Source organism: Pleurodeles waltl, chromosome 10 (assembly GCF_031143425.1).
Source record: "Pleurodeles waltl isolate 20211129_DDA chromosome 10, aPleWal1.hap1.20221129, whole genome shotgun sequence".
NCBI classification, from domain to species: Eukaryota; Metazoa; Chordata; class Amphibia; order Caudata; family Salamandridae; genus Pleurodeles; species Pleurodeles waltl.
In genome coordinates, this window is record NC_090449.1 from 38464198 (window position 1) to 38479287 (window position 15090).

At 44.5% G+C, this 15090-nt stretch overlaps 1 protein-coding gene across 5 annotated transcripts in view; it reads left to right on the top strand.

Annotated features, from left to right (window-relative positions):
• The window catches only part of LOC138261016 (methyl-CpG-binding domain protein 1-like), a 1081642-nt gene that overhangs the window by 187473 nt on the left and 879079 nt on the right, over window positions 1-15090 (top strand). For all 5 annotated transcript variants that reach the window (XM_069209617.1, XM_069209616.1, XM_069209620.1 and 2 more), the window contains 2 exons: window positions 9931-10070; window positions 10950-11067. In XM_069209617.1, the coding sequence (XP_069065718.1) occupies window positions 9961-10070; window positions 10950-11067 (228 nt within the window). In that variant the 5' untranslated portion in view covers window positions 9931-9960. The remainder of the gene's footprint in view (window positions 1-9930; window positions 10071-10949; window positions 11068-15090) is intronic.

Sequence of the window (15090 nt, forward strand, 5' to 3'; positions counted from 1 at the left end):
GACACGATTTGCATGGGCTCTCATGGATGGCACAATACATGCTGCAGCCCATGGGAGAAGACTCCTGGTGTACCAATGGCCTGGGTACCCAAGTATCATATACTAAGGACTTATGTGGGTACACCAATATGCCTATTGTGGGTGTAAAAAGTTTCCCAGCAACAAAACTTAGAGGAGGGAGCACAGCCACTGGGGCTCTGGATTGCAGGATCCTAGTGAACTACTGTTTAAACACTGACAACAGGCAAAGTAAATTGAGGAGTACTACTACCAGAACCCAGTTTACTACAACAAGCGATCCCATAACACCAGGCATGTGCCCCTATCTTTGAAGAACAAAACAGCATACTTTAGTTTGCATTGCATTTTGTAAAGAACGTGGGGCCAGATGTACCAAAAAAGCAATTTGCGACTTGCAAATTGCGAGTCCCTGCGACTCGCAATTTGCAAGTCGCAAATTGCTATGCAGTACGGTGTCTCAGACACCGACTGCAACTCGCAATGGGGTCGCAATGACCCACCTCATGAATATTCATGAGGTGGGTCTCAAATTGCGGCCCCATTGCGAGTATGGGCACTCGCTAACATGGAGGCCTGCTGACGTCAGCAGGCCTCCATGTTAGCGACCTGCTTGTCAATAAAGCAGTTTTTTTTTTTTTTTTGAAGTGTAGCCCGTTTTCCCTAAGGGAAAACGAGCTGCACTACAAAAAAAAACCGAAACCTTTAGTTTCGGATTTTTCAGGGCAGGGAGTGGTCCCTTGGACCACTCCCTGCCCTGAAAAAATATTTTGGGGTGCAATCACAAACTGGAAGGGGTCCCATGGGGACCCCTTCCAATTTGCGATTGGGTTACCATCCACTTGAAGTGGATGGTAACTGCGATGCCATTTGCGACCGCATATGCGGTCGCAAATGGTATTGCATCCCAATGCGACTCGCAAATAGGAAGGGAACACCCCTTCCTATTTGCGAGTCTGAAATGCATTTTGCGAGTCGGTAACGACTCGCAAAATGCATTTCTGCATTGGGATACGCGTTTTGCGACTCGCAAATGGCAGATTTTGCCGTTTGCGAGTCGCAAAACGTTTGGTACATCTGGCCCGTGGTTATCGACTTACAAGTTAAAATTGTGAAGCAACTTTAAGTTAGATGGCGTTCAGGTGGTCATAACCAGGCAGTGGAGGGGTAGTAAAGCAGAAAATAGCAGTCTAAACTTCAGTGATGCCGCTTTGCTCAGTGGTTAAACCACTGCTAGAGCTACCCAAACCCACCAGTATAACCACGTGAGCACCAAGCGAAGCTGTTTTCCAGCAGATCTATAGCCCACACCTACTCAAAGTGAGAGTTTAAAAAGTAAAAATAAATGGCATGAAAGAGTTTTCAGGCTTTGCCATTTCAACACGGGAGTTTGATGTGATTTATATATATTTTTACTGGAGCTAATCGCTACGACGTAGCTGAATAGTTTGGTAAATACTTGACGGGTAGCCAGAGAGAAACTGGCACATGTCCAGTAATTAGGTTTGCACTTCTTCCATTTAAGGTATGCATGAGACTTTGAATAAGCTTTGATTAAAAGGCACTCTTCTAGAGAAAAAGTACATGTTCTTTGTTTCCTCTTAATATACTGTTGATCTAAGGGAAAGAAGTTGGAAACTTACATACTAAGAATTGATTCACATTGAAAAAGGAGTGGGGAAAAATGGAACGAATGTAGTAGGGGGTGAAGTGCTGTGTGCAGTTCCTCTAATGCATGGGTGCTCACAAACATTTTTCCAGGGACTTCAAAGTATGCTCTGAAGTGTACCCAAGGGTCGCATCAAAGCTGACAGCATAATTGGAGCAGTGTTTTTTGAGTTGGGGGATGGAAGGAGTTTAGGTGGTCGCAAGGGGAAGCAAATCATGTTGTGGTCAGTGAGTCATTAAGTTAATTTGAGTGTTGCATTCCAGACTGTCCTCTAAATAAAACCCCTTGTCTCTAATAAGTCATAGATTTGACTATACGGTTTTACTGTCTCTCAATCGCTATCCATTTACTGCACCTTGGGGTAAGCCTTGAGAGAGCTAAGTGTGAAAAAAAGAAGTAATTTGTCGATTGTATTAGAATGAAATAGAATTGCACAATGGTAAACCAAAAACATAATCCAGCTTCCCCTCATGACTTAATTGTGTGATTTTAGGCAATTATGTAATTTAAATTTGTCTCACTTTTCTTCATTATGATATATAAGAGCACCCTTGAAATGCTTGAGTTCAGGATATATGTTGTCCAAAACCTTCTTTTTGTGTTTTTTTTGTGTTTAATTTAATAAACCATAATGTTTTACATGTAAAATCACAACCTATGCCACCCAGAAGGTTTGGTGTGACAATTAACTTGCCTCTTAGTTCACAATCTACATTGTTTTCCAGGTGGGAGGAGGCATGAATGTTTCTATATTAATTTTTTAAAGCTGTCAGTTTTAGAAACAATACTTCTGAATGCACAGATATAATCTGATATACTATAGTGAAACGTGTATGCATGTTAATAAAATACATTCTGGGTTGTGGAGAAATGGCATCATATTTTTTAATGTTTGTTTCAAAACTTCTTTAACAGTGTGTTCTAAAATGTAAGTGGTGCAGGCACCTTTTTTGCTTCTTTTAATTCAGTTAATGTGTAAATAAATGTGTGCATGGATAGAACTACCTGTGGATTCCTCACCTAATGAATTCTCCCCATGCGTAGCATTCGACTGAAACTTCTTTCCAGCTCTGCATGTCGGCGAGGACGTTACAATTGCCAGACTCCACGTGGCTCCGCCTGACGTCATCGAGGCAATAAGAGGCCCTCGCCGGCGTGCTGACGTCAGTTCCCTTTTTTCCGTGCCTTCGATAACTGTTACTTTTCCAGCTACCTGTATCATTTGCTGTTCAGAGGGATACTTTGTGTTTTTGTCGAAATGTCGGCCCGAAGAAGTCTGGGTTCAAGCCTTGCAGGGAATGCGGAGGTCGAATGTCGGTTACTGACCCGCATAATGACTGTCTATGGTGCCTGAGCTCAGACCACAACGTCCAGGAATGTGGTTCATGCCAAAAAAAAATAACCCTAAAGCCTTGAAAGAATGTGAGGCTAAATTGTTTTTAGCAAAAGCTAAGAAGGAGAAAAGAAGGCACCATAGATCATCGTCGGGGAAGTCGAGTCACAAGAAGCAGCGTCATCGTGATTCCAGGCGTCGATCCAGAGGAAGCCGGTCGAAGTAGAGGTCTCCGTCTCCCCGACGCCGTAAGTCCTGGGAGGTCAGCCCGACGGTGTCTCCTCAACCTTTGACTCCGCAATCTTCTCCGGCGCGTCGGTCTTTGAGGTGGTGGAGCCTCAGAGTCATCCTGCCTCTCCGGCGCATCCAGGCGCTCAGGATTCGAGTCCGGTGCCGGCTCCTCAAGGCTATCCTGCCTTCCCGGACCCGGTGGCATATCTTGATGCCATGTTTACTATTTTTCAGAACATGGTGCCAGGAGGTGGTGCCGCCGGCTGGCCCCACTGGTCCCTTGGCATTTAACTCAGGCGTTCCGGCTCCGTACAGGCCGACGCCGTTAATGCCATTCTGTCCGGCAGGAGACACTAGCCTGGCGCCGGTGCCGGCTGTGCAGCCGTCGACGTCGAGAGAGAGGCCTTCAACGCCGGTGTCCGTTGAGATGGAGGAGTCCCGAAGCCGAATGCTGTAGATGGGTGCAGGTCGTGTGTCCACGGCGCCGATGGATCCATCTCTGGTGTCGGAAGGGTCCGGAGATCCTGTGATGACGCCTTCTCGGCGCTGCTCTCCGACGTCGGTACACTCTGTCGACGCCGGGACTGGAGGCCAAATTGCGGTCCAGGAGAAAGGCCATCAGGTTGTTGGAGGAGAGCGAGTACCAGAGGCAGCTCCTTGAGGAAGGGGAGATTGCTGAGCCCCAGAGTGAGTTTCAGGGGTTGGACACAGCCAATGGACTGGATACTTCCCCGGAGTGGGATCTGGCCTCGCCAGGGTAATATACTGAGGAAGCAGCCACGTTGCATTCTGTCATCAGGAAGGCTGCTGATTTCCTGGAACTCCCCCTTCCTATGGCACAGGTTAAAACCAATAACCTGACTGAGGTGCTTCATCCTGCCACGGCCATTGCGGATCCACTGTTACCATTTAATGAAGCTCTCATGGATCCCATAGGAGAGGTGTGGAAGAAGCCGGTTTCTTCGTCAGCAGTGAGCAGGTCGGTGGCCAGACGGTATAGGTCAGCACCTGGGAGACCTCAAATTTCTTTCGAAACATCCGTCTCCAGAGAGTCTGGTCGTGCAGGCGTCCTGTTCGTCACGGTCTGCTCCTTCCCTGGCATACCATCTGACAGGGAGTCCAAGCGCATGGAGCAGTTGGCCAGGAAGATTTTCTCCTCGTGCAGCATGGCATTGAAATCAGCTAATGCTACGTGTATCCTAGGCAGATACATTCACGCAATAATGGATGCGGCAAAGGCAGCGTTACCGGACATGCCCCAAGACTTGTATGGACTCCTCTCGGATGCCCAGTCAGCTGCAACGCAGGTCATACAGTCTGAGCTGGACACCACGGACTCTGTTGCTAGAGCCATGGGAACCTCCATCGCCACTAGGCGTCATGCTTGGTTGCGCACATCTGGGTTCTCATCGGATATTCAAGCCACGCTCTTAGACTTGCCTTTTGAGGGAGCTAAATTATTTGGCACTAAAGCTGACTCGGCGTTAAAGTGCTTTAAGGAGTGTAGGGCCACTGCTAAATCCTTGGGCCTGCAGGCTGTTTCAACCCCTTTTAGGTCCTTTAGGCGGCTGCAAGTTTTTGGACGAGTGGATTCCTTTCGTGGGAGATTGCAGCAGGCAGGCCAACAGTCTTCAAGCCTCCCTTATAGATCATTTAGGTGGCGGGGCAGGGTCCGCACCAGAGGGGCCACCCAGCAGCAGTACCCTTCCTCTTCCTCAGGGGGGATGCAACAGGGGAAGCAGCCCTAGTCCTCTAACCATTGCGTCCCATGTCTCTCCGGTTGGGGGAAGGTTGTCTCTTTTTCTTCCCATGTGTGAGTCGATAACATCCGATTCCTGGGTCATCAGCGTGGTAAAGAAAGGCTATGCCCTTCCCTTTCGGGAGATTCCTCCTTCCTCTCCTTTCGGGAGATTCCTCCTCCCTTCCCTCCCCGTCCTTCCTTTTGTTCAGAAGATCATCTCCTGTTGCTAGAACAGTACGTTCTGTCCCTATTGTCAAAAGGTGCAGTGGAGTTGGTTCCCGAGCAGGAGAGGGGTCACGGATGTTATTCAAGGTACTTTCTGATCCCCAAAAAGGATGACCTATCCTGGACCTGAGGATTTTGAATTGGTTCCTCAAGCAGGAGAAATTCAAAATGCTGACTCTAGCACAGGTACTTATGGCATTAAACAAGGAGGATTGGATGGTTTCTGTTGACTTGCAGGATGCTTATTTCCATATTCCCATTTTCAAGTCACACAGGAAGTATCTCCGTTTTGTGGTAGGGTCGCAACACTACCAGTTTGCGGTCCTTCGTTTTGGTCTTACTTCCGGACCTCGGGTCTTCACGAAGTTGATGGCGGTTGTTGCAGCAGACCTCAGAAGGAAAGGGATAGCAGTTCTCCCTTACCTGGACGATTGGTTGATCAAAGCCAAGTCTCCGGAGCTTGTGCTGCATCATCTGCAGCTGGCAACCCAGTTGTTGTTCAGTCTGGGGTTTTCGATAAATGTGCCCAAGTCTCACCTGGAGCCCTCTCAACGCCTCCTGTTCACAGGGGCAGTACTGGACACTTCATTGAATCGGGCCTTTCCTCCGCCACAGCGGATTCAGGACATTCAGGCGTTGATTCCAATGTTTCAAGAAGGAGCGGTTGTTCCAGTCCTCAAGGTCCTTTGTTTGCTCGGTTTGTTCGCTTCTTGCATTCTGTTGGTCGCTCATGCACGCTGGCACATGAGGGCTCTTCAGTGGTGTCTCCGCAAGCAGTGGTTTCAGCACAAAGGGGATCGCAAGGAGTCGATAAGGATCTTCAGAGATGCTGTGGTGGATCTTCAATGGTGGGCTGCGGTCGGCAACCTGTCTCAAGGAAAGCCGTTTTTGCTGCCACCTCCAGTGACCACAGCCTCCACTTTGGGGTGGGGAGCTCATCTGGGGGACCTGGAGTTCAAGGGTCGTTGGTCCCCAGTGGAGCAGATGTTTCATATCAATCTGCTGGAATTGTGGGTGATTCGTTTGTCCCTCAAGGCCTTCCTCCCTCCCCTTTGCGGTCAGTCGGTTCAAGTCCTGACGGGCAACACGACCACGATGTGGTATATCAGCAAGCAGGGAGGAGTAGGGTCGTACCTTCTCTGTAAAGAGGCTCTGCGGCTCTGGTCCTGGGCACAGGACCATCGAGTTTGCGGAATAGTAAACCATCTGGCCGGGGTTCAAAACGTGCGTGCGGACAGTCTCAGTCAGCTCTTCTCAGACGATCACGAGTGGTGTCTTCATCCGGATCTGGTTCTTTACTTCTTTAGGATGTGGGGTTTTCCCCAGATAGGCAGTGCGCGTTCTCCCGAGTGGCAAATAGGTCTATCGTTCTGCAGCCTTCAGTATCCGATGCAGGGATCGTTGGGGACGCTTTTCAAATGTCCTGGGACGGCCAGTTGCTTTATGCGTTTCCCCCCCATACCCTTGATTCCTCGAGTTCTGAGGAAGATTCGTCAAGACCGGGCCCACATCATACTAGTAGCTCCGGATTGGCCACGAAGGGTGTGGTACACGGACCTACTCCAACTCTCGCTGTGCCCTCCGCTCCGTCTCCGTTTCAGGGCAGACCTTCTCGCAGTTGCAGGCTGTCAGACATATTGATGTTTGCTTTGTCGTTGGCGCAGCGAGGTTGCGCTGTGGCCACTGTCAAAGGCGATCTCCCGGCTCTTTCGGACTTCTTATGTCTTCCTGATCAACCTTCTTTGTTCAAATCCCCTTTAGTGTTGAGGTTTTTGAAGGGGCTTACCAATAGGTTTCCTCCCACTCCGTTTATCATGCCCTAGTGGGATTTAAATCTGGTGTTAACCTTTTTGATGGGCTCCCCTTTTGAGCCACTTCATACTTGCCCTTTAAGGTTTTTAGTTCTAAAGACTGTGTTTCTGATGGCCATCACATCTGCTAGGCCTGTGAGTGAGCTTCAAGCTCTTTCTGTTCACCCACCTTTTACAACCTTTCATAAAGACAAAGTGGTTCTGAGGAACAGGGCTTCTTTCCTCCCCAAGGTAGTGACTCAGTTTCATTTGGGACAGTCCATCACTCTCTCGACATTCTACCCTCCTCCGTATCCATCTAAGGAGGAGGAGAGGCTCCATCGACTGGACCCAAGGAGGGCTCTCAGCTTTTACATAGACAGGACGAGAGAGTTCCGCTTGGACGACCAACTCTTTGTCGGATACTTGAGGAAGAGGAAGAGGAAGGGGAAGGCCGTCCACAAACGAACGCTATCCAGGTGGGTCGTTCTTTGTATTAAGATATGTTATTCATTGACGAAGAAAGATCCTCCTGAGGGGATAAGAGCCCATTCCACCAGGGCTAAATCGACCACATCGGCCCTGGCTAGAGGTGTTCCAGTGGCGGACATTTGTAAGGCCGCGACTTGGTCTTCCCTCCACACCTTTGTAAAGCATTATTGCTTGGATTCAGAGGTGAGGAGGGATGGCCATTTTGCGCGGTCTGTACTGCAGGAGTTCTTGGTATGACCAGACGTACACCCTCCTCCGAGGTGGTACTGCTTTGGGACGCTATTCATTAGGTGAGGAATTCACAGTTAGTTGTATCCATCAAAAGAGCAAGTTACTAACCTTCGGTAACGATTTTTCTGGTGGATACACTAGCTACCTGTGGATTCCTCACGGTCCCTCCCGCCTCCCCGTTGTCTGTCTGGTCATGCCGAGATTTCCTTGGGTATGCATATGTGTATTTCATTCTTTCTGCATTATGAGGTTATGCATTTATATATATATATATATTTGTATATATGTTTATATTTGTAAGTTTTGATATTTGTTCATGATTGTGCAGAACTTTTACGAACGTGCATTGGTATCGGTACTATTATTGGCTTTTGCTTTTTCTATAAAGGTTTCTTGGATATATATGTGAAGTGTTTCGAATGTCAAAGTTTCTCTATTAGTCTCAAAGGCACGTCAAAAATGTTGTAAACTGACGTCAGCACGCCGGCGAGGGCCTCTTATTGCCACAATGATGTCAGGCGGAGCCGCGTGGAGTCGGGCAATTGTGACGTCCTCGCCGACGTGCAGAGCTGGAAATAAGTTTACGTCGAATGCTACGCATGGGGAGAATTCATTAGGTGAGGAATCCACAGGTAGCTCCTGTATCCACCAGAAAAAGCGTTACCGAAGGTAAGTAACTTGCTCATTTAGTACTTTCTCAAGTAAACAGCAGTCCAGTGCAGATTGTTCAGGTGAGGACCGCATGCGGCCCCTGGGCTGTATTTTGAGTATCACTGCTCTAGTGTACAGGATGCACATATTGAAGAATTCTGCATCCTGTGACAGCCTGGTGAGCCACCCAAGGGATTGTTGCAAGCGAATGGAAAATAAATGTTCTTCCATGATAAGAGCAAGCCCTGCCAGATAAATGTTTACTCTGAAAGTTCTTTGTGTGAGAGTGTTTGAAAGTTAAGAAGCTTAATTTTTGCACTCCGCCTAGAAGATCGTTTGGCATGTATACAGTATACTTGGAAAAGGTACTTGAATGTCCAGGCACTCTATGAAAGGATCAGATTGTTTCATTGTTCTGGTTTACCCTTTATTAGGAGTGCATCACCTGGCAGGCAGTATGACCATTCTATGAGCTAAATCTAATGATAAGACAAAGGTTAGTCGATCTCATTTTGTGTGTGAACCACACGCATACCCCTCATGACGGAAAATCTTTTAGTTTCAACAGAATACGATGCCTACAATTCATACTCACCGTAATGAAAAAGAAAGTCCTAGCTGAGGAAGCTTTCATTAATATTTATTTTTCGTCTCTCTTTTCCAATGCTCAGCAATAACACTCCTTCTTTGTTTAGTCCCTGATCATGTGTGACAGCTTCTGCTATTGGCACCCCTTCAGAATGTTCAGTGTCATAGTGACTAAGACCCTTTGAATCTTTGCAGTCATCGCAGTTAGAAATGAGGCTTTATTTGAGCCATGTATGTGGTGCACCAGTAATCAGTAGAATGGTTCAGGGGGCGTGCTACCAATCTTAACAGATACTAACTCTTCGAGTGGACCAGTAGTTAACATGTGAAGTCCTAATAATGATAGTGTGGTAGCTTTCTTTGTGCTGTGCAAATCCAGGGTGATCTTGGAGCTTCCTTGCTGTCCAGTTGTGTTCCCTTCCCATGACGTATTATATAACCCCTCATAAAATATTGCATAGTTTACATGAGTACTTGTAATGTTATGCTTGTGCTTCATACTCCAGGGTTTGAATTAATCTTTTATAAATAGTCCTACAAAACCGCTCCTGTTTGTTCTAAATAATTATTTCACCTGAACTGACCAGTTTAGCAGCAGATTTAAGTGATAAATTAAGATCAGAAACTATTATAGTAATTAAGATCAGAAACTATTATAGTGAAACAACGTTAACTTGGGCTTTATTTTCAAACCATATGACATTTGCATGTTTAAATTCCATCATTAAGAGAATTGATAAATGTGAAGTGGAGAACGAAAGCATGCAAATCTAAGATAAATGTTTGTAAGGTATGAATTATGATGATATCCTGAATCGGTGTGCCCTTACAAATAAGTAATTGTAAATGTTAATAAATTATGCAGACTATACATAGTCACTCTGATGAGATGGTCATGCCTGTCTTTCAGTCTTCCTGTAATGTATTCTTGTTTCATGATTATCCTCCATATTTCTTAAAGAACTACATTTTGGTCGTGTTGAAGAGCACAATGACTGAGGGCTGGGAAGATTGCCGTTTGCTAGGACCCGGCTGGAAACGCAGAGAAGTGTTCCGGAGGTCTGGAATATCATGTGGAAAGACGGACACATATTATCAGAGGTGACATTCCCTTTCTCTTTATTGTTCACGTTTTTTTGTCAGTAAAAAACAAAACAAAATTATTTAGACCATTATCGATTAAACTACAACACAATAAATAACTTTAATACATTGATGTATCCTATTACACTCTACAACTCGGTAAAACCTTTCCAGATACATTTTGTACAGCTTTTACAGAAATAAAGTTTCCCACTGCACAGATATCTAAAATCTGCTTTGCAAATAAGAAAACCTCCTTTGCTTTCCACTGTGAAGTAACACCATATTTTATTATAACTGATTATAAAATATCAGCCTTTCTTCTGTTATAAATGAACAATTTAGCGAAATATCTGTCGTGAAAGATGTCATGTTTAGTCCACTTTTACAACCCCCTTCCCAAATTCCTGCTAAAATTTGATATCCCTTCTTGATGTCTTGACTTTGTTTCTTCTTACTTCATGCATTCTTCTTTCCCTCTACATCTCACTTCCCTTGCTGTGGTCTTATTTTGGTCTTTCTCACCCTTTCTTCAGTGATTATTTTGTGTGTATGTGCGGTCTGAAAAAATGAACAGACTTCTGACAAGTGGTGTTATGATTACACAGACTTGATCCATTACAGCTCTCCCAGCAAGGTCCTGTGTAATCTGATCACAACTGGCGCCTCATCCCTACTCCACTTAAGCATTATTGTGTTTTTAAGAAGCTCCAACAATAAAGTATTCTATGTAAAGTGCATTATTGCCCTTTGAATGTAAAGTTTGTGCAACATTAGATAATATACATTTTTAAGAAATATCTTTAAAGTCAAACCTTTTGCTCCATACTTTTTATACCTCTGTCACATTTCTCGTACTATGCCATTCTCTTAACTTGTTTTTATTTTGGTCTGCAGCCCTACTGGGGAGAAGTTCCGTAGTAAGGTTGAGATGGTGAAGTATTTGGGAAGTTCAGTGGACTTGACACTGTTTGACTTTAAAAATGGAACACTATTGGCTCCTGAGGAAGTGCAGGTACAATTACTGTTTTAGAATGTTGTATATTTCTATGGATAGTTGTGCATGTAATGTATGTTGTGCTTTGAATATGATAATGACTGCTTGGTTGAGAAGATTATCATGTCCACTGCTGTTCTATTTCACAACATCCAATTCATTGCAGACATAAGCGGTAGTACATCCTGCTTTTTGACTCTCAAAACTCCATAAGCTGTTCTACCACTGGATTTACAGGTATGACACAATGCACCCCAGCTGGGCACACTGGTGAAACCCAAACACTTCCGGGACTAACAACATCAGCACTGCCTGCTGCTTATATCCTGTGGCATTCTTTTGCAGTCACATCTTTGTCAATGCATCGCAATTGCTTAATTTTTGAGGTCGAACTACAGCTGTGTTGTACCCTTTCTACACGGCAGCTGTCTTTAATTTAGTGGTCCTTACACACCTATTTGGCACTTCCCCTTAGTTGACTAGCAATAAGGCTCTCATCACTCCATGCATGCATTTCAGTGTTTGTATGCTATACCAATTACTATTCCAGCAATTGTACCACGTAAACTCTACCAGTGGACCATCATCCGTTCTAATTAGGAGAAACCTTGTTTTTAAAGTATTGGATCCATCACATTTTTCTCCTGTTACCTCATCCTTCACATCCATTAATGAGCTATTGCATTGAGAGAGACACAGTGCTGTTTCATTGCACTTTAGTCTTGATATTTAACATGGCCTTTACTTGCAATTATGAGTACCTCACATAGCTATGTTGGAGCACTTTATTCCTGCTTTGACTCACTGCTGTCTGTCTTCACGCATATTTGGTTGCTTCGCTTTGATTTGTATGTGTACCATGCTTTTTTTTCTGATCCAGTAGGTGCTGGATTAAGCCCATCCCGTTTTTAGGTCGAGCACGCAAGCACTTTGACCTGTTGTAAGTATTGTGGACTTTTAACCACACCCAACTCACGCCCATCACTTTCATTCGTTCCTGCGGTTGCTTTTCAAAAATCACTTAATGTCATTGGTAAATGCTTTATATTTGTCCTGCTTTGAGGATATTTTTGTCACCATTGCAGACTGCCCCTGTTACATGGATTTTTTTTCATGGGTGCCGATATACTTCAGCATGGGGAACGTTTTTTTTCTTTTGTCTCTCCCCTTCGTGCTGCATGGCGGCCATGGCTCTCGCAGTGTGAACAGGCAAAATAGCGTGAACTTGTTCTACGGTATTGGAGCGCTGGTCACATTGTTCAAAGTTAACTAATTAGAGTAATTAGTGGCTCTCCCCCTAAAACACTTGAAATTGGTAAATGCTTTATGTAAAACAGAAATCCTCAAAGCGAAAGTGGCTCTCTCGGCACAGCATGAGAGCAGATACTAGAATATTCACTGCACTCAGAAAACTCGTCCCATAATGCTTTGCAAGCATTCTCTTACAAAACATTTTGCTTGTAACTCAGCCTGTGGTGGTCCTAGGGAAATGGGTCCACCACCAAAACGTTCAGCACGGTGCACTATATTTATCTAGGTCATCTCTAGGTCCCCACACTAGGTTAGTGAGGACCCAAAAATAACAACCCCTCCCACCATTCAGTGTCTTTATGAACACTCATGTAGCCGGAACGTTTGTTTTACAGCTGGGAATAGCTTTTGTTTTAAGGGCTTTGTTTGTAAGATGATTGCTATAGGGTTGCTACCCCTGAAAATGTATAATGCACTACGTTCTCTAGGGGCTAAATATATGGTTACACTGCATTATTTTATTGTCATTTTCTTTTTGTGTGGTTTTGTCCTCTAGGGACTAAATACATAGTTACATGACCCTGTTTCTTACAAATGTGATTTTCATTGTGGTGTCCTCTAGGAGCTGTTCTAAGCATTACAGCCATACCAAAATACTAAAATATACCTGGTACGGAAACTTGCCCAATACTGATTTGCAGGGCATTGCTTTTACAAAACAATTGTGCTTGTAACTCAGATTATGGTGGTCCCAGGACAATGGGACCACCCGCAAAACATTCACCATGAAATGCTCTTTCTGTCTACATCATATCTGTGTCCCCACACTTCGTGGGGACTCCAAAATAATAACCCCTACCACCATTCATTCTTTTTAAACATTTTCAAGGCTGGAACTTTTGTTTTATAGCTGGGAAAAGTAATGTTTTATGGGCCTTGTTTGTAATACCATTGCAATATTCCTGCTAGTCTAGAAATACGTCCTCTGAGGCTACATATTTGGTTACACTGCAGTAAGTTTTCCAGTTCTTTTTGTCATGTGGTTATGCTCTCTAAGGGCTGACTGTATGGTTACATTACCAGGTTTTTTTCAAGTGCGATTTTTTTTATTTTTTTTTATTTATAATTTCTTTTTTTATTATGGTGTCCTCTAGGGGTTTTTCTGAGCATTGCAGTCAACATACTATAATATTCCTGGGACGAAAACACGCCCGATAATGCTTTGCAGGGCATTACTTTTACAGAACATTTTTGCTCATAACTCAGCTTGTGGTGGTCTGAGGACAATGGGACCACCTTCAAAATGCACTTTCTGTCTACATCATCTCTGGGTCCCTACACTAGGTTAGTGGGGACCCCAAAATAATAATCGCCCGCCCCCCCCACCCACCAGCCACCCAGTATCTTTTAAGCTGTCTCATAGCTAGAACTTTTGTTTTACCAGTAGACCTGCTAGCCCTAAAACCACCCTCTAGGGGATAAGTATATGCTTACACTGCATTTGTTTCTACTTTTTTCTCATGGGGTTATGCCCTCAAGTCTAACAATATGGTTACATGACAATGTTTCTTTCAAATTATATTTTTGTTATGGTACCTTCTAGGGGCTGTTTTGAGCATTACAGTCGAATGTCAAACATTTATTTCTGATAAAGGTTTATATGACAATTGTATATGTTTTAATAATCTCTCCTTATTACAATTAAAACCATTATTCTGGCCACCTTTACATCCTTATTACACTATTGTCGCGTGGGCTCTCATTATCCTAAATGAGACTACTGGATTTCTAGGCAGCAGGATCGATAACGGTGTGGGGGACTGAGTCTGACCCACGTGTAAGGAACTCTGTCACCCTAAATCCGGTTGTTGCTCCGGCTAACTAGCAGTGCCTCATTTCTCCCACGGGGAAGAAATGATTGGGCAGCCGAGCGAATGACATCTTTGGAACTTCTCAGGGAAGTCGTGGTCACTCAGATCCAAACCAACTCTCTCATTCACTATATGGTCTCATATACAAATGACAAAGACAGTATAAGTTTTATATAATGTTTTAATAAAACGACTGTATTTTAGATATTAAGGCGTGAGCCGCAATAACCAGAACAATACAACATAGTAGGATTGATATAGTAACCAGGAGAGTAAAACATAGAAATAAAGCTATCATAATTCCTAACTGTTTCTACTCTCCCTCTGCTTGTTCTATTTAGAGCACAGCATGTTAAGCTTTCAGCTTGCCTTTCTGTATCACTAGGGAGACGGACACACTCATACCTGAGCAAAGGCCTGTGATCTGGTTCAGCATCTGCAACGAGGCAGTCAGCGTCTAGTTGTGGTTCCCTGGTCGGAATCTCCCTCTCGATGTATTGGGACAAGGAAGGGATTTTATAACTAACATGTCATCGTGATCACAAAATGTTCCTGCGCAGGAATGGCAAGTCTAGACTCCTACCACGTCTATCGGCAATGTACCAGACTGTATCCTTGACTAAAGCACAGAGTGAATATGTTATGAAGAACTCCAGTGCTGAAGTAGGCAAAACAGTGTGATATGAATAAAAAACAACACCGTAGAACTGGCTATTCTGTAAAATAACAGTACGAAGCCTAATAGAAAGCATTTAGAGTAAAGTGCACAGAGGCTCTAAGCTGTTAGCAAATGAATAAAATATATTTAGGGCAAAGTGCACAGAGGCCTAAGGCCTGAAGCTAATGCGCAAAATATACGTAAAACTGACCACACTAGACCCTCCCCTTTTCGGTAGCAAGTGGTTCTAACAACATAAAA